The sequence below is a fragment of the Amblyomma mixtum genome, chromosome 2 (assembly GCF_055824585.1).
Source record: "Amblyomma mixtum isolate Tamu chromosome 2, ASM5582458v1, whole genome shotgun sequence".
NCBI classification, from domain to species: domain Eukaryota; kingdom Metazoa; phylum Arthropoda; class Arachnida; order Ixodida; family Ixodidae; genus Amblyomma; species Amblyomma mixtum.
In genome coordinates this window covers 257,241,316-257,260,251 of record NC_143013.1, presented here as the reverse complement: position 1 = coordinate 257,260,251, position 18,936 = coordinate 257,241,316, and the positions used below count along the sequence as shown (strand labels likewise).

Genomic DNA, 18,936 nt, shown 5'->3' with positions numbered 1-18,936 from the left:
ACGGTTTGTCATAGAAACTGAGACCTGTGTCTTTGTGTCTTCATGATGCGCTGGGAACAACTCAAGGCATATGCATCGACTAGTACGAGAACGCGGTCATGTTGACTTCATGCCTCTTTCATGACGTACGCCAAGTGAATACGGAGATTTGGCCAAGAACATTCCGCTAAATATCTTTCCCTTGGGTTGGTGCACATGACATAACACCCGCTTTTTGAACTTTTCGGAAAGGGAGCAAAAAGCTAGCGCTTTCTCTTCCACCGTGATTGGACCAGGTTCGCACAACAGAACTCTAGGAATGTGCGAAAACAGTCTCGATAAATATGCATTATCCCTTGATGACTCAGCACGTTCTGAAGCCCACAGCGCTTGTAATTAAGTGATTTCTTTTACATCCATAATTACTGTAGTTTTATCTACTGTATGCAACGATTGTTTCTGTGCATGCAGCTGTAAGTATATTTTACGACTTCGTTTTTTTTTCTGTCATGCTCTGTATGATGTGCCCCATGTTACAAGAGGTTGACGCTTAGTCAGGCATATTATTGCCTTTTCGTCAAACTCCTTGACTAGTGTGTTGTTGCCCCAATAAATTCAACTTCAACTTCAAGCGATCAAAAAGGCGGCGCCCAGGGAACGGTTTGTTTAAAAGCCTACACACACCGTTGTTTTGCGGTCCACCAAGTTAACACTGCGACAGAACAATAAAAATTCCGAGTATTTCCTCTTTCCCCCGGGGAAAAAGCCGAAAGAATGATAGCGGAAACTGTATACACAGCATCCCTTTCTTTTACGACAGTTTCCATTCATTGAGTTGCTCAAAATTACCTACAAGAAAAGGAGACTGTGCGATGTCAGTGCACGTTAAAGAACCCCAGGTGGTCGAAATTTCCGGAGCCCTCCACTACGGCGTCTCTCATAGCCTTAGTCGCTTTGGGACGTTAAACCCCATAAACCAAACCAAACCAAACCGAAAAGGAGACGCCACTATCTATGCGAGTTTTTTTAAAGAGTACTTCACCAATGCCTCAGCTATGCTGGGAAGTGCTTAGCTAGTACTCGGCCGAAAATGTGGATTTTTGCGCCGCAATCACTGCTGCGCTATACGGTGCAGGCTATTATGTATTCAGAACAGTGTTAATTAAAACAAAACATGGCATTATAACGTACAAGACAAAACCTTTACGTTATGCTTAGTGGCACCAGCTGCAACGTTTTATTTTCAGTTACTTTTTCGGGTGTCACGGCATACTTTCTGTAACGAAGGGTTCAAAATATTAAGCAATTTCCTAAATGTAATTTTTGGCGTTTGCTTGACGAAAGTATTGTATTTCTGCAGCTCTTACAAACAAATTAGGTACGAAGTCACCCTGAACGGCATTCCAGCCCACGGTGGGTGATTAATCGTAGCGCCGGTTCCAAGTAAGAGAATGAAGATTTATTCTCCCATAAGGGGTGAACGTTTATCGCATTAACCGATTTGTCACAGTCTATAAACCGATCACTCCCCAGTGGAGGTAGATATGGAGGGACAGGGCTACCCGGACTTCGTCACCTTTCACGAGAGATTTTTGAGACCGTTTGTTTCTGCCACCAGCATAGCGTCTGTCAACCGCTTGCGCGTCTCCATAACGTGGCGTTTCAGCAAACTCTTGAAACAAAATTTGATAAATGGACTTTTCGAGAACAGGAGAAAGCCTTTACAGGAGTAAGTAACTGCGAAAAAACACGCTAATTAGGAAAATAATTAAAATTTACAAATTAACTTCATAATTAACGAAGGTTGGCGGCTACTGCCCATGGCGATGTTGTAGCCACGGAGAAGACGATGTCGAGTCAGTTTCTAAAATGAAGGAAAAGTCGTTATAATGCCCTACAGCGCGAGAAAATCTTTTTGTTTTTCATATGCGAGCGATGGTGATGAAAACATCAAAATCGGAACTCAAATTTATGCCTGATTCCTCTATTCCGCGAGCTCACTGTACCTTAAAGCCGCTCTAGCACTTTCGGTAAGGTCCTTCTAAACTTTCAGGAAATGCTGGACACCGTTTCCTCCCATAGCTCGACTATGGGTTCTTTTATCCTGTGTGTTTCTGGGTTGTCTTGCCAGGCCCTTACCATGTCCTCTATATGCCACAGTGTGCGCATTGTGGTCGCGGTCTTCTGGGTAGATGGCGGGAGATCTTTTTGGGCTTCCGTAAGCGTTGATTTGTATTCTTCGCAGTGTTACCTGCTTCTTGCTTTTTATTCATCCATTGGCGCGTATTTTCTTGTCCCCAGCCTATACATATTTGAATAACATCTCCAGAAATATAATGGGAACACAACATCCGCTGATGATGCGTTACAATGACTGCGGCACCCAAGTCGAAACGTCTGTGGTAATTCCCCCAAGTACCCAGCCTCGACCCTCAGCTTAGAAAACGGGCGATGATACCGTTTTTTCGTCGCTCGGCGCAAGAAAAAAATAGTCATTGCCACCTACGCGAATGCCTCTTCTGAAAGCCCTGATAGCTGCTATCTGTAGTTTTCTTTGTTTTTCTTGTCTTCGCCACTTTTGATGGGACCCTCATGTGAGGCGGCGTCGTTCGTTCATTTAGCCGCTAGATTTAGCTGCTGGTCGTGCTCATTGCCTGTTAGGAAGTGCGTCAGACAGAAGTTTCGTCCGCGTAGAAAAGCGAACTTGTGCGGCCGTGGCTCTATGCTATTACGCAGTTGTTCTTGAAGTGTATAGCGTGTGCTTCACAAAATGCGTTGACGTTTGCCCTTGAGGTGCTTGATTTGGTGGCGCGCGTGCGAAGTGCCTCAAATTACTTGTGTCGCCTCGCCCATGCAAGGACCGAAGCTTCAGCATCGCAGCGTGAATATTGGGAGTGGCCGCGCCAGCCCAACTTCAGTACTTCGTTGTCGAGAAAGTGGACATTTTGCTCGCTTACGCGAGCGCACAAGTGGACATGTAGCTGGTATCTATGCTGTACGCTGACCAACATGCTTGTCATTGTGTGCCCCATTTGTATTGATGTTTAATCGATTCAGGACAACTGGATCAGTGCATGTCCAGAGAAGAACGCGACCAGTCAGGTACGACCGAATATTTTGACAGTGCGTCTCAGTCGGGCAGGAAGCAAGCGACAGGGAAATTTCCAGAGCATATGGAGCCAGCCCGGCGTCAGTTTGGAGGTCACGTTCAAGACAGAGCTACCACTGGTACCATGTGTGTCTTCATCCGTAGCTGAGACCAAATTACTATCAGGAACAGCTCGATTTTTGCATCTCGTGCCTGATTCAATGCGACGAATACCCGGAGTTTCTGCACGGAGTGCTTTCGACTGACGAAGCCCAATTTCGCAGACTCGAATGTCAGCTTGCACAAGGCCTATTATGGTGCGACCAGAATCTACGCTGGCTACGCGAGCATATGCACCAGGTAAGACGGTCTCTAAATGATTTCTTTGACATTTATAACGACCATATTTTTTTGTCCTTACTTCAGCGACGGAAACCTTACTACGCACGCGAAAGTACACATACTGCGTTTTAAATGGCATTGTCTCTTATTTTGCCTCAGATTTGCCACTAGTTCTGTCGCAAAAATGTGGTTCCAGCATGACAGACCCCGTAGCGTTTTGTTCGTCGGCGCGGCAACTCGTGAACGAGATATTTCCCAACCAAAGGATTGGGCGTTGTGGAACTACAGCCTGGCCTCCTTAGCCGCCCGATTTAGCACCGTTGGATTTATTTTTCTTGGATTGTGATAAAAATGAGGATTCCAAAACTAACCCAGCCAAACTCGAAGATTTGAAGCAACGTGTGAGAATATAACTGGAAAACATTCCAGGCCAGATACTTTCATCTGCTGTGGACGCCATGAAAGTCTGCCTTCTTCAGCGCATTGTAATGCATAGAAAGCAATTTGAGCCCTTCAAGTAAATATTGTGCGTTGTCGCTCCAAATGATTTTACTTCAGAGGAGTGTCCTATCGGGGCTGCAACCGATTTCAACACTGAAACATACAAATTTTGTTCATTCATATTGGTCATGTGACTCGAAACTACTAAACATCTGAGGTCAAGATTTTGTAATAATGGGCTACCATTTCTTACCACAAATTCGATGCGTCTGCTTCCGAACACGGCACCGGAATTGGTACAGCTGATAGGAAGCAATGCCACGCTACAATGGCAAAAAAGTTGTTGCAGCTACGAAGTCCGTCTCGAGTACTAACGCGAGAGCGTTAGTATACGCTGTGCAGAAAATCCGGCGTCGTCGTCGTCGTAGGTGTTGTGAACGATAAATGGGGCGGTGTAGTGTAGCCCGGGCGGCAACCTAAGTGGGCTGCCTAGGTCACGTGACCTTGTCGGGTCATCACAACCTGCCTACCGGATTGTGAGCAAACTAATCGTTCTTAGCTGGTTGCAGCTAAATTAATGTTCGATCGCGAGAGGGCGCTCGAGACGCACAAGATCCACCGGTGGCAGCGCCTGTTATTGCAGGGCAGTGGCGCACCCCTTAATCGTTGCATCATTGCGCAATTATTAGTATAGGGGCTCTCATCCCTTATGAAATGGGTCTATCGACAGTATACAGACTTTTTACTGACTTTATTTCCTTCCTATAGATATTTCCTTTTGTCTAATCATAGTTTGTAGACTGTCTACAGAGAAAAGTCACTGAAAGTGATGGCTATTAACCTGTATATAGTCACTAGATTGTCTATAGGATTTGTATTACCTACAGACTATTCTCTAAAATTAGTCTATGGACTGTTATTAGACATTATACAGGAAAGTCTATTGATATTCTGTAGATTGTGTAAATCAACTTTTGTAAGGGAGGGACCTGTGAATGTTCCTTTGAGAGTACCCAATTCCACATATATGGGTATTAACTCATTTACACTATCGTGTCATATCCTTAAGGAAGAGCTGAAGTGTCTCTAACTTTGTTGCCTATCAACCCGATAAACGTGAAAGAAAAAAAAACGCTTAGCAGAAATTACAAAATGCATGTGGCAACGCACAACATAAATCCGCACGCTGCTAAAGAAGCATGGATTTATTTCTTAAACGAAGCTGGGCTGGCATGATGCGAAAGAAAGAAAAAAACGTCTGCTTCCGAGGATAACTACAAAGGCAAAGCACCAGGCCAGCAGTTTTCAGGGCGCTAAATATCGACAACCACGTGGTTGGCGATGACTTACTTTTTTCATATGCCGAGAGACGAAGGAAATGATAAAGCTGGCGTGGTCTAGGCTGAGCGTTGAAGCTTCCTAGCTAGGAAAATTAGCGCATATATGTTTTGAATTGACGGCCGCAGTCACTGGAACACGGCATCAGCTGACGGTACGTTTGAAGTATAGACTTCCGCCAAGTTTCGGCTCGGTGCGGAAAAAAAGCGCATTTTCTCGCTTTACGCGGCTTTAGACAGTGACTTTTTTTTCGGTTTATAAAAGAACATGACATCGGCTTCTCCGTCATACTTCGTTAACTAAAATGTTAATCACAATAGTTTATTTGATAGCTAATTAGACGCTTTTCCCAATTACTGCTGTCCTCTGAAGCTGGAAGCTTGTTGCTGTCGAGGTTTTTTTCTCTCGAGAAGTGCATATTTCACAATGTTTTTAAATTGTTCGCTGAAACACCCAGCATATGCTTCCATCGCTCTACTGCTTCCCCAAATGTAAGGTTAGTTATGTAGTTAATTGCCGTTGCAGTCTGAGAACTTGGGACCCCAGAGCTGAACATTGCAACCATGTAATTGTTGTTATGGAAATAATAACACTGAACAACTGCCTAAAAGCAAACATAACGTTGAAGGCAGCCGCAGCGGTGGTCCAGTGGTTCTGAGCATCCGCCTCGCCTGCGGGAAGTGCGGGGTCGATACCCAGGGCCGCCGGGTACGCACCGGGGATACAATGGATACAAGCTTTCTGCTGCCTGGTGCCCGGATTCTTTAGGGTGAAATGCTTGAGAAAATGGTATTCGACACCGCCTTGAGTAGACGAAAAGCACCTTGTGCTCTGGCGCTCTTCACAATCATCATCATCATTATCAAGGAGTACTAAAACCAAACATCGCGTTGTGAATGTGGCGTACGCTGGGAGTCCTATAACTGAGATAGCTGGCTTTTTGGATTTGCAGAACCCTGCAACGTCTCTAGTAGTGCAGGAGACTCACCGCACAGCCCGGAGCGAGCTTAGATCACGCTTACAAAATAACCCTTTTACTTTTGACGACTACTGTAAGGCCGAAATACAACAGATCCAAATTCAAACTCGAGCACACTTCGTGTGCCACTTCTCCGGCCTGCTAACCGATATCTTTTTTTAGTTCTTCATAAGATCAGAGTAAGTGCGCTACAAATCTTCACTACTGAGGTCGAACGCTGTCTTAAGTCCTCTATACAGCAAAGAGAGTTGGACAAGTTAGTGGCGATCCGTTGTTAACACAGCCACTCGAAATGAGATAAGTAAAGGATAGAAGGACACAGTACATACGCTGCATCTTATGTCTTTCGTTCTTTCAGTCGTAATCTTTCCCACTATCGTCTGTAAATTATGTAGTCTTGCTTCTAATCGTATTTGATGACTTTACTTCCCCGCATATCTAAGCACAGCATTCGTATTCATTTTGATCTTCCATTGCTCGACATAGCGTATATCGAGCGGTTAGGAGGTAGTAAGGGGGAGCAGAATCGGATAACTGCCTGGTAAAGCATGATGCGGTACTCAGGGGACAAAGAGGAAGAATAGAGAGAGTAAGAGAGACAAGACGCATAGCGTACCTCTTCCATCTTCTTGTCCCACTCCCGGCGAACCTTCTGCGCCTGGCGCTCGGTCTGACCGAGGTTTCCCTCGAGGAGTCGCAGCTTCTGCGTCAGCTCCTGCAGCTGCTCTTCCACCAACTCGCGTCCTTCGGGCAGCTCGGGGATGGCCCGGGGCTGGGACTTCTTGCTCGGTTTGCGCAGCTGCTTCTGCAGGGTCTCCACCTGCGAGGTCACGGGTTCGTACGCTCAGTGCCGAACGCAAACGAAAGCACGGAGAAGTAAATGATATGGTATGGTTTGGTACGGTATGCATGGTATGGTATGGTATGGTATGGTATGGTATGGTATGGTATGGTATGGTATGGTATGGAATAGTATGGTATGGTATGGTATGGTATGGTATGGTATGGTATGGTATGGTATGGTATGGTATGGTATGGTATGGTATGTTATGATATGGTATGGTATGGTACGGTATTCCATGGCCTGACGCACTACGATATGGCATGGTACAGTATGGTATGGCATGCTATGGCATGGCATGGTATGACATGCTACGGTAAGATATGGCATGGCATGACATGGCTTGGCATGGTATGGTATAAGAGCGTACGTTGTTGGGCTAGTCGGTCAATCATGGTGAATACAAGGGGGGGGGGGGGGTACTGCGCACAAAAAGACAAGGACAAGAAGATAACACAACAAGCGCAGTTAAAACACGATACTCCTTTTATAGTTTCAAACTGTCACATCACACACATGTGGAAACCAAAAACCTTTCTTCATTCTGATACAGTTTGATAGACGGGTCACTTACGCAATCTTTATCCTTCTGTTTGATACAGAACGGCTCCGCCAACTCACGCGCCACCTGGTCACGGCTCCTCCTCAAAACGTTTGTATCTGTCAGCAAAGGCAGGCAAGGGTTATTGCGCGTAGTGTCCGGGCATGCGCCACAATGCAGGGGTAAATTCGACCCTGTCCCTGATTTCATGGAAAGCTGGTGCTCTCTTAAGCGCTCATTCAGACATCGGCCTGTCTGGCCGATGTATACCCTGCCACAGGTGAGGGGAATCTGGTATACGACACCCGTCTGGCACCTGACAAATCGAGTGGCATGACGCTTCTCGCAGTCCGCTTTCCTCTTCCCTCCGGACATGACCTGAGGGCACAATGAGGCCAACTTGCATGGGGCGGTAAAAACTACCGGCACGCCGTAGCTTTTCGCCACGTTCTTCAAGTTGTGGGAAATTCTGTGAATATACGGTAGAACCGCTGGCCTCATTTCCTTAGAACGGCCACTATCCCGGCACGTCCTATCTTTCAGTTTGCGCAGAAGCTTCTCTGCCACTGCAACAATGATTGAAGCAGGAAAATCAGCCTTCGTCATCCTAATTACCTGATTATTGAGGCTCTCGTGCACCAGGTGAGCGCAAGACTTAGACAAGGCGCCCTGCAGGCAATACGTTCCGATAGCCCGTTTGACTGTCTTGGAATGTGCTGACCTGAACGGCAACAGATCTTTCCGTGCACGTGGTAAGTACATCCAGCAAACGTGATCTGGTGTTAAAGTCAGGTTAATATCTAAAAACTGTAGCTTGTCATGTTCCGGTAACTCGTGAGTAAAGGTTGTTGTGTTATCTTCTTGTCCTTGTCTTTTTGTGCGCCGTACCCCCCCTTGTATTCACCATGGTATGGTACGCTACGGTATGGTACTGTATGCTATGACACTGCATAGTATGGTATGGCATGGTGTGGTATGGTACAGTAAGGCATGGTACGGTAAGGCATGGTACGGTATGTAATTGCATCGTGCAGCATGATATGGTATGGTGCGGTACGGCTCAGTGCGGCACGGAATGGTATGGTATGGTGTGGTACGGTATGGTATGGTATGATAGTATGGTACTGCATGGTATGGTATGGTATTCGGGGGTTTAACGTCCCGAAACTTCATTTGGGCTATGAGAAACCCAACCTGAGTATCTTTGACGAGCGCTGACATCCCACCTCCCATGGGGGCTTTGTCATTGCATGACCACTGCATCATCGCAAGGCAGTGAAAAGTGGAAGGAGTAATTGGTTGTGATTTTGTTTTTTACTCGGACTGTGAATGTTTTCGCTTCGGCAGTAAGAGGCTCACAAGAAATTGTGAAAGTGTGGAAACTGGGAATGAGCCAGAAGATGTGACGAGTATGAAGGCCTGTGAGGATTAAGTGCCAGGTTAATGTACATTGCTTGATTCATTGAAAGGAAGTGCTGCAGGAAATAGTCCCCGCAGCTTGTTTGGAGTTGTTTCGATCGAAATGGACTATGAAATTGTTTCGAGTAATGCAAGCTCGTGCCTCAAGGTTACTAAATTCGCGTAGTTCCTAGAATCTTGTCGACAGGATTGTGAGGGCTGCAGTAGCTGCTGCAGTAAAATATTTTTTCTTGTGAGTGCTACCGGAAATGCAATACTGAACGCTGTTGTATACAAATAGCGTTTCGAAAAGATGTCATATGAATTCGTGCATACAATTGACACTAGCTCATGAAGCAGAGTTGCATGCATTGTTGCAAAGGAATGCTTCGCAAACTTTTTTTGGCCTTCAGAAGCTATAGAGCAATGCTGGTCGTGGTCCCTAGTAATAAAAGCGAAAATTGCCAGTTTATCTGAGCATCGATAAATGTCCTGAATGACGTAATAAATAGTAAATGCAGCTTATTTAGAATCTACTAAATATTTAAAGTCTATATAAAATCTAGCCGCTGCTCTCAAAATTTGGAAGCGGAGCTCTTGAAGCCCAAATTCAAGTCGTGCAATTCGACGACTAAGACCATTTTTGAAAGCATTCGAGAATTTCTGAGCACTCGGCTGGCGGCGATCGCGTGCTCGAAACTGTAATAATAACTTCGTAAACTTTTCCCCACTTTATTTTTTATTGGCCCCTCATATGAGCGCCGAGACTCGCCAAGCCTTCCTCAAGTTTAACGGCATTTAAGTTTTGTTTTACCTTTCCCTTCAATTAATTTGATCGAAGGCAGGTTCGGAAAGCTTTCTTCCTATCGATCTTGTTAACTACGTCGTCGGGTATACCCAGCACCCATCCATCTGACCAAGCGAAATTGTGTGGCCTGGGGTCTCTGCTTCGGAGATATTTTTTTATTGCTTTCCCCACAACAAAGTTGGGTACTGAAAGTACGAGCCAGAGAAACTTCCCGGAGGCTTAGCGGTGCGCGGGGAATCGCGAAAAAAATACATAAAAAACCGCAAATGAAACAACAAGCAACCAGCATCAAACACGAAGCTAGCAGCCCCAATCAATCAAGGTGGGGCAAGTAAAGTCTTCTTTTCTTCTTTCCTTGTTTTCTTTCTATCCAAACAATCCCTTCGTTGCTTGCGGGGAATCGAAAGAACCCGAGCAAAAAATGAAAGAGGTTACGAAAAGACGACTACACGAAAAACTTCCACTCTGTCCACGGGAAGGCATGGGGGGCTGTGTTCAAAACAACGAGGCATTCCCCGCACCAGCGCCGCGGGGCAGCAGGGCATCCTACATTGCGCGCATGCTCTGTCCTGGATGTCGGTAAAAGTGTGCAGCGTCACAAAAGCTACGCCGTTGGCCGCCGGTAACTCGGTAGCCTTACTAGTAAAGCTGTTTGCAGATCACAGCGCGGGTCAAGACAGATGGGCGCCTCTTCCCTTTTATATTCCCTGCCACGTAACAATATCTTGTCACGGTACCTAGCTCGGCGCCCTTGAACATAATCAATAGCCCACTAGCGGTTGTTACATGCAGGAGAGGAGCTGTGTGAAATCAGCACCTGCTTGACGCTAACCCCAGGCTTTTAAGTTCCGCAATGCTGCATGGTTTTAGAGAGATAAAAAAGTGTAGTCCCTTTCAAAAACCACAAAAGGGAATGCAGCTGCTTCGTTCTGAATTGAGAACGTGTAATGACTTTCAACGATGGCCGGGTCTTACGGAACTCGTGCTTCTAGCCCGGCTCAGGGAAGCGTAGCAGAAAAAAAGCACATCCCACTGAGATGGAAAGCTGATGAAGAGGCGTTTCTGAAAGGAAACACGGGATGCGGCTGTAAAACGACAGGCTTGTTTCCTCAGAAAAATGCCCCTCTTGTTAAGAAAGAAAAGATAGGTGAATGGGCTCCTCATTTGTTCTCTAGTGCACTACGTCGGTTTTTTTTCCAATTACTGACGCGTCAATAACTATTGTATAATGATGTTCTTATTGTTTGATGGTGAGTACTAACAGTCAGTTGGCATTGTGTAATGATGTTCTTATTGTTTTATGGTGAGTACTAACAGTCAGTTGGCATTGTGTAATGACGTTCTTACTGTTTAATGAGTACTAACAGTCAATCAGCATTATATAATCATGTCATTCATGCTCCTGTTATTACCCCTATTTATGTAATCCCCCCATCACACAATACTCCAAGCTTGGAGCCTGTGAGGCAACGTGAATAAATAAATAAATAAATGAATACAGAAAATGGCAAGTGAACAAAAGGTGGTGGTATATGCGAGTGGGCATTTACGTACACGTATGTGTGGTGGCAGATTGTTAGTGCGTCTAACCTTGAGTTCAGTAGATATCTTTCGCTGCCTCAAGTGGGTGGCCTTGCGTAGAGCCTCCTGGTGCGCCATGATGGAGGCTTGTTCCACTTCCTCCACGTCCTGGGAGATGCCCATGGCCTCCTGTGCCGAGGTCGCAGTATGTGTGTTATTGCGCGAAGACAAGAGAATCCGTGTGCACAGAAGAAGTTCATTCGTCAGTACAAAAGCTGAATGGGTATTTCTTCAGCTGCACTATAAGATGTGCGTTCACTTAATCGTGCCACAACAAGACCTCGCCGTCGCTTCGTGCGCTTAGTGATTCGACGTCACCAACTTGTACCATCAAGAAGTACTTTGCTTTTGTCTAGAAGGTTATAGCTAAAGTTGATGCTGAAGACGGCGCAAAAGGAACAAGAACAAGAAACGCACAAGACAAAGAGGAAAACGCTGAGGCACCATATGATTATCGAGCGTTAGCAATATCGAACGAGTATTACGTAATTAGCCACGTTCGCTATATCCGGTACAAATATTTCGTTATATTCGGATATATACTTTTTTGATGCCAATGCAAACAGCGCAAGGAGACAAATCGTTCGACACCACTTCGAATGTCCGACGTCAATTAGTTTGGCCGTGGTCGACGTTTGAAGTTTTAGTAAGCCATGGATTGACGAACCAAATGTCATCGGTGCGAATCCTTGTTATAAGCGACGCTTTGATTCGATAAGTAATCTCATGCTCCGTACCGCGCTGAATCGTTTGATACCACTCCGAACATGCCACGCCAATTAGGTGGACCACAATATGTGTGCCAATCGTACCACCCATTGAACTCACTTGAATGGCAATGTGTTTCATACTAACGCGACCTTGAGTAATGGGAGTTCGAGGCTAGAGCTAACGCTCTGAAACAACGGAACTTTTAAGTTTATTCGCCCAAACCTTTGAATTTTTACGAAGCACCCGACCCGTATAACTGAAGCCTATCCACAAGCCTATCGCACTCACCTCTGTCCGTTAGCATGAACCATCAACTTGCAGGCGTTTGCATACGTCGTGAAAGAAGTATACCAGAGTGCTGGGGAAATTTACGTTCCCAAAAATATTTGACGAAGTGTAAGGTTCACAAAAAATACTTCAGCTTAGTGCTTGCAAGCAACACCACGGTGTTACCGAGTTCTATAGCCGGCTCAAGGGAGTGTGGCAAAAGATATCGTACTGTTTTTAGTTTCATGCGCACTTCAATCGACATATTGAGGACGAACCCAGGGAAAACCTTAAGAATAGCTCAAAAAAGAAGACAAGCTCGACTTTGCACAGAAAAAAAAACACGAACAACATCACCAGGACCCCGTATCTTCTCGAAGAAAGAGACTGGGAGGGAGCAAAACAAGGAAAAATACTCACGTCTCCTTTCTTGAGTTTCTTGCCATCGGATTTCTTCTTGAGGAGTTCGTCGAGCAGCTCGAGAGTCTGTGCCAACACGTTTTCATCCGGCTGAGCCTTGCTCTGGACTCCAGCCGCTGCGAACATGGGGAGGCAAAACGAGGACGGGGATGAAGGCGGAAAGGCTTTGGAAAACAAGCGAACCCCAGTCCGACTCAATGGACTTCCTGCATGTGCGTCGGAAGTCAGCTTTGAGAGCGTTGCGACGACGCGGCCCTGGCTGCATGCATTATCTGCAAGCGAAGGACGCCTTGCGAAATCCGAGTTCCGCCCTTAGAACTTTAATATCACAGCGTGGCTCTCTGCGTGGCACAAAATAGCGACAGAGGAAGAAATGTCGGCTGCGACTTGCACTCGTCGTTTTCGGTTTATTTACTTCGGCCGCAGGGGCATCTGCTATCTGCAGACGTATGGTGTGTTGAAGCCACGCGTTCTGTCAACACGTGGGTTGGGCCAATGGTTGGATGCACCAACGCACGGTCGAGGCCATGGGTGATATTTATCTACAAATCTTTCTCCCTTTTTTTACTCTCCTTAGCTTCTTTCGTACCTTCCCTCAGGGTTGATTTCAGTTGAGGGCTCTGTGCGCCTAGAGCGAGGAGACTACCACGCCTTCGCTTTGTTCGCAATTTATCCTTGCGAAACCTAACTTGGATATGTAACTGTAACCGCAGTTTCAGCGCACGCGCGCCCAAACACTACACCCCCCCCCCCCCCCCCACACACACACACGCACACGCGCACACGCGCTCGCAAAGCAATTCCCGTGAGGCCTGATTTGCACCGCTCAGATCATTTCTCTGTAACAAATTCTTCGCCAGCAAATTAGGTAACTTTCGTACTTAATGGAGCCTTCTGTTGTGGCGTCCGTACCTTATTAAATTTGTACAAACTCTGGGAAACTCATAGCACTTATGATGTTAAATCTGTTTTGCAATCTCTCTTATCCGCAAGTTAAAGATGCGACTGACGTTGTTTGTTTTGGTTAGGCTTAGGGGTTTAACGCCCCAAAACAACTCAGGCTATGGGAAGCGGTAGTGAATGGCTCTGGAAATTTCGACCACCTGGTTCAAGAACCTGGGGTTCTTTAACGTGCACTGACATACACGGCTTCTGGAATTTTGCCTCCATCGAAATTCAACCGCCATGCCTAGGATCGAACCCGCGTTTTTGAGTCGGCAGCCGAGCATCATAACCACTGAGCCACCGTGGCGGCTCGACAGAAGTTGTGTTGTCTTCGCAAACCAATAGATATTTGAAGATGAATGCAAATTTATTCTGATCCATATTATTTCTAGTGCGACACAGACAATCCTGACTTCTGTCGTGTTTTTTTCCTGTCGTCTCCTGGGCTCTCCGAGGTGTCGAACCATGGACCTTAGCCGTTAAACGAACGTTGGTGTCAAAAGCCCCAGGTGACAAAACTAGAACATCAGTGGGATGCTGAAGCGATGGTTAAAAAGAACTGTTTCTCTATTCTCACTGGCACAAAAAAAAATGGCAGTGGCTTAGCTAAGCTATGCCAGGATATACGTAGCTAGAGGTGCGTAATCTCTCTCTCGGTCGGAGGTGAGCGGCGTCGGCATCTGTGACGTCACTCGGCGGCTCCTCTCAGTCGGAGGCGCGCGGCGCACTAGTTGCGCGGCTGTGACGTCACTCGGCTCCTCGCGCATGCGCACAAGGGGCGCCGAAGGCCTACAGCGAAACGGTGAGACTGAGGGTAATGTAGCTCTCGCTACAAAACTTCTGCGAGAAGCGGTCTCGTTGATGGAGCCGTGTAAAACCAGACCATTGCAGCACTGGACGCTCTGTTCAGTCTCCTTACCTGCGGGGAAGCTGGAGCACCCTTCGAGGTTCAGCCCCTGGATGCTGAGCGAGCATGCTTGCGTCCTGCGCCTGAGTTCGTCGCCCCAGGACTGCTGTTCCTGCACAGTGTCGGCCGCGAAGCATACCGGCGCGCTCTCCTGCGAGGAATAAGAAGATTGCATGCTTTATTAACGGGGAATTTCGGTGTTAGTTATAATAAAATCCGACTGCACTGGAAAGCTTTGAAGAAAAGGCAAGGACGTGATTGAAAATAAGTCCCCCTTAGAAAAATTTTTTAGGAAGTCTATAGACAGTCTATAGACTTGTGTCTATAAGGTCTATAGACTCTTAGAGACAACCCACAGAAAGCTAGACAGGACAGGCCTGTCCCGTCCAGCTTTCTGTGTGTTGTCTGTTTCGGCGCGCTACAACCCTTTTCTGGAAACAGGCACCAACTAGCGCTCCAACAATTATTACTCTCTGGAAGCAAATCCTCGAGAGCAGTTTATAAGAAATACGAATGCTATACACAATCTATTGACAATCTATACATTTATGGCCATAGATTTTTATTAGGCTTTTGTCTATAGACAGCCTATAGACTATTAATAGACAAAAAGAAATATCTATAGGAAGAGAATACAGTCGATAAGAAGTCTATAGAGCGTCTATAGACCAATTTGATAACGGCATGCCAACGAGCAGGCTATCGCCATGAGCTCGGTTGAGCTGGCAGGTCGCGTCGTACACTTCGAGAGGAACGCGAGGGGGAGATACAGGTATATTAAGGTTTCAAGCACTTGAGAAATATTCTGTAAAACGCGCAGCAGTGAATGCAACAGACAATACAAACAATAGAGATTTACACATTACTACCGGCACAAATAAACATCTATCGTGGAATAATGTTGTGCGGAGAACGGCCTCGCTCCATTTAAGGAGCAGGTGATGACTCGCGGGAACTGATGGATCACGTAAACTGTAATGTGGGCCTAAAGTGATTGACGCTTTGAAAAATCTCTTGGAGGGAAGCGACAAACACCTTCGTCCTAAGTGTAGGTGGCTGTTATTGTTGTCGTAGTTCGGTCGTGACGATGGTGAGAGTTGAACCCCAACTAAAAGTTCTGCGGAGTTAGGTCAATATCCAAAGACACCTGTCCCTCTATATCCCCGTTTACCAATATGCTCGTGACATTCCGCACATTAGTAAATAAAATGAGCACAAGTGAAATGGAGCTCCAGGCAAGCTTTTTAGCTAAATTTCTCAAGACCGAGAAAAGTTTAATAAAAAAGTGCTTCGCACAAGACGTACATCTAGTGGGCTTTAGGAAGGGACATATTTTCGTTTTGACAGCGCAGAATGTTTTCTTCGCATTCTCTGCATCCACTTTCTGAGCCTCGTCTTTCATGAGCTTGATACCTCGATACACTCTAAACATTAATATGCCTACATTGGAGTAAAAAAGGGCGTAAACTGTCTTCTAGCGCACTCTCTTTTATATAAGTGTGGGCGTTAGAGGAGCGCTTACTTCGTTTTCACTCCTTTCAGTTTAGAGTGTACATCTTTCCTTTTCTCCATGGGTCGCTTTGGGACGTTAAACCCCCATAAAACATAGACCGAACCTTTTCTTCATGTACCCTGCATATTCAGCGCATACTTCCATTTGCGCGCCTACCTTGCTAACGGAGTGAAAAAGTGGGCGAGGAATGTGCGTCGAGATGAAAGTTCAAAATGACAGCAGCGAGAAAGGAAACGAAGAAAGGTATATACGCGAAAGAATGAAAAAAAGGGTGTGTATATATATAACCAACAACAAGTTATGAGTAACAACGGTTGACAGGGCGTCAAGTATGAGAAACTACAGTGGCGAGAGATGAAGAACAAATAAAAAAGAATGAAAATAGTCCTCTGTCGCTTTTTATTGCGCCATAAAGGGGAGCTCGCGGCTCTGTGGAGAACGGCCGGAGCGTAAAAGCAAACCAATGCAATATTCGCCGACGTAGTTGAATCGAGCTGCCACCGATTTATCTTCCGTGCGGTCCATTGCCACCACTACCTCTTCCGCCAGCGGCATTGAGAAGAAAAGCCTGGAACGGAGCGGCATGCGGACGAAACTCGTTCAGGCGCACGGGGGGGGGGGGGGGGGGGGGGCTTTCTCTTCTTTTCCTCTGGCTGGACCAGACAAGCGCGCAAAGTGCTGCTCTTTCTCACGGCGACGTAGCACGTATGCAGAAGTGCTGCTGTTCCAAAACACACGCACGCACGAACGCAGACACACACGCTGAAACGCTCACAAAACGCACTCACGCAGACACGCACACAGCATCACCCGAGGGGATTGGCTCGAGTGGTTTTGGCGTTGCGTTACTGAGTAAGAATTCGCATGTTCGACGCTGGCTGCGGACGGCAGTATTTCGGAGATGAAACACAGTAACGTCCATGTTGCGAGAATTAGTTTGGTTTGGTTTATGGGGCTTAACGTCCCAAAGCGACTCAGGCTATGAGGGATGCCGTAGTGAAGGGCTCCGGAAATTTCGACCACCGGGGTTCTTTAACGTGCACTGACATCGCACAGTACACGGGCTTCTAGAATTTCGCCTCCATCGAAATTCGACCAGCGCGGCTGGACTCGAATCCGCGTCTTTTGGGTCAGCAGCCGAGCACCGTAACCACTGAGCCAGCGGGGCAGACTGTTGCGAGAATTCAGTGTCTCACCAGCGTCAACTGAAACGCGAACACAGCTGCCCAGAACTATTCCCAAGCGGCAAAGGTAATCGGCCCAATATTGGAAACCTACTGGCAAAGTCCAGTCCTACAAAGGACCAGACTGCAACCATCCATTTGCAATATTGGGCCGATTGCATGTGCTGCTCGGGCACCGTCTTGTTTTTGCAGTTCGCGTTTCATTTGATGCTGAAAGTAGAGTCGAATTCAATTCTCCCATTGTGGTGTGCCTCGTTGCCCATGGTATAGAGTTACAGCACAGCAGAGACGTACTTGCGTAGACGTACACCAGACCAGCCATGTGCCCACTGCGCACGCGTAATGGCCGGGTGGGGCATGTAGCAACCGCTGCGATGCGTGGTAGTAGCCAGGGGACCGTTCAGTGTACCTCAACGGTAAGCGACTCCGCTGTGCTACACGTATACGTGGTCTTGCTTTCGAAGGTAAAATTCCGTTAGTCATTAAGCAATGACGCGCAAGCACAAGAGCGCGTGTATGTGCCCTTTTTCACTTGTTACTTGCCAGAGCTGAGCCGGACATTCACGGGTGCACCTTACAACTGATTAAATGGCGGCTGAGCGAAGCTTCACTGATCGTAGAAAACAGGAGAGAGAGAGAGAGAGAGAGTCTGCTCTGATACACACGGGAGAACGCTTTTACACACGCTCACACATTTTACTGCTGTTCACATACTCGTCCCAACAGCAAGATATGAAGCGATAGGTGACATGTTTGATCACCCTATCGTCCCGCTTTCCTTAACCGCTGTCACCAGCGTCTTAGGCTTCGCGAATCCACTGACAGGACGATTTCATTATGAGTTCACAGTGCCTGGCTCGTCGCCATTCGTATAGCCCGAATTCAAATATCCGAACGCCGAAAATATACCAAGGCGCTCTCACCTCAGCTGCAAGGACAGTCCTCTCCAGAATCACTACAGGGGCCTGGAAGGGGCTGAAAGGACTGGAAGGGAATTCGCTCAGAAAAAAAAAGGAAGAAAACAAATCTAAACGGGACAGGCAGAGTGCTCGAAGTAGCTCGCGATTCGACGCAAGGCCTTAAATCCACTTTGCGAGCACTTCTATTAGATATTCCTGAAGTCCAACAAAATGTACACGCTGGGTCGGTGTATGTGCGTGCTTCGTCATGGTTCTCTCGTTCGCAAGAGCTCCCCAACCAAGTGCTCACTCGGCACGTCGCTATGCGTATGCCGGTGGTTCGGAGATGTTCTTTGGGAGGGCATCTCGCGAAAGACTACCGGAGAGCAATAAAGAGCGCTTCCTCGCAGGATGCAAAGCCGGTGTCGGGAGTAAGAAATTTTCTCTGGCGTGGAAAGATAGAAGAAGGTGGTTCGAATATTGCTGTCTAAGCGCTTTAAGAAGCGAGCTTCGAGAATCTCGAAATCTCATTGAATAAGGATTTGTCGAGAGCCGCTAGCCTGGATTTGCAAGGTACTCTTTCTTTTATTGACGCAAGTGCAATACGCCCGTCTGTAGGCAGAGCTTTCTTTAATAGAACGGGCTTGCCGGCTGTAGTTGGGGCCAAGCCCTTGGTTTCTTTAAGCTGTGAGCTTGGCTGTAGTATAGGGCTGGGAGTTGCGAAGAGACACATAGAAGGCATCGTCGCATGGGC

The 18,936-nt window shown here is 46.8% G+C and overlaps 1 protein-coding gene across 3 annotated transcripts in view; it reads right to left on the bottom strand.

The window, feature by feature from the left end:
• Nucleotides 1-18,936, bottom strand: part of LOC149363646 (uncharacterized) — a 165,982-nt gene that overhangs the window by 10,532 nt on the left and 136,514 nt on the right. For all 3 annotated transcript variants that reach the window (XM_089573616.1, XM_089573614.1, XM_089573615.1), the window contains 4 exons: nt 14,599-14,737; nt 12,735-12,850; nt 11,346-11,465; nt 6,784-6,987 (listed from right to left, as the gene is read on the bottom strand). In XM_089573616.1, coding sequence (XP_089429742.1) covers nt 6,784-6,987; nt 11,346-11,465; nt 12,735-12,850; nt 14,599-14,737 — 579 coding nt within the window. The remainder of the gene's footprint in view (nt 1-6,783; nt 6,988-11,345; nt 11,466-12,734; nt 12,851-14,598; nt 14,738-18,936) is intronic.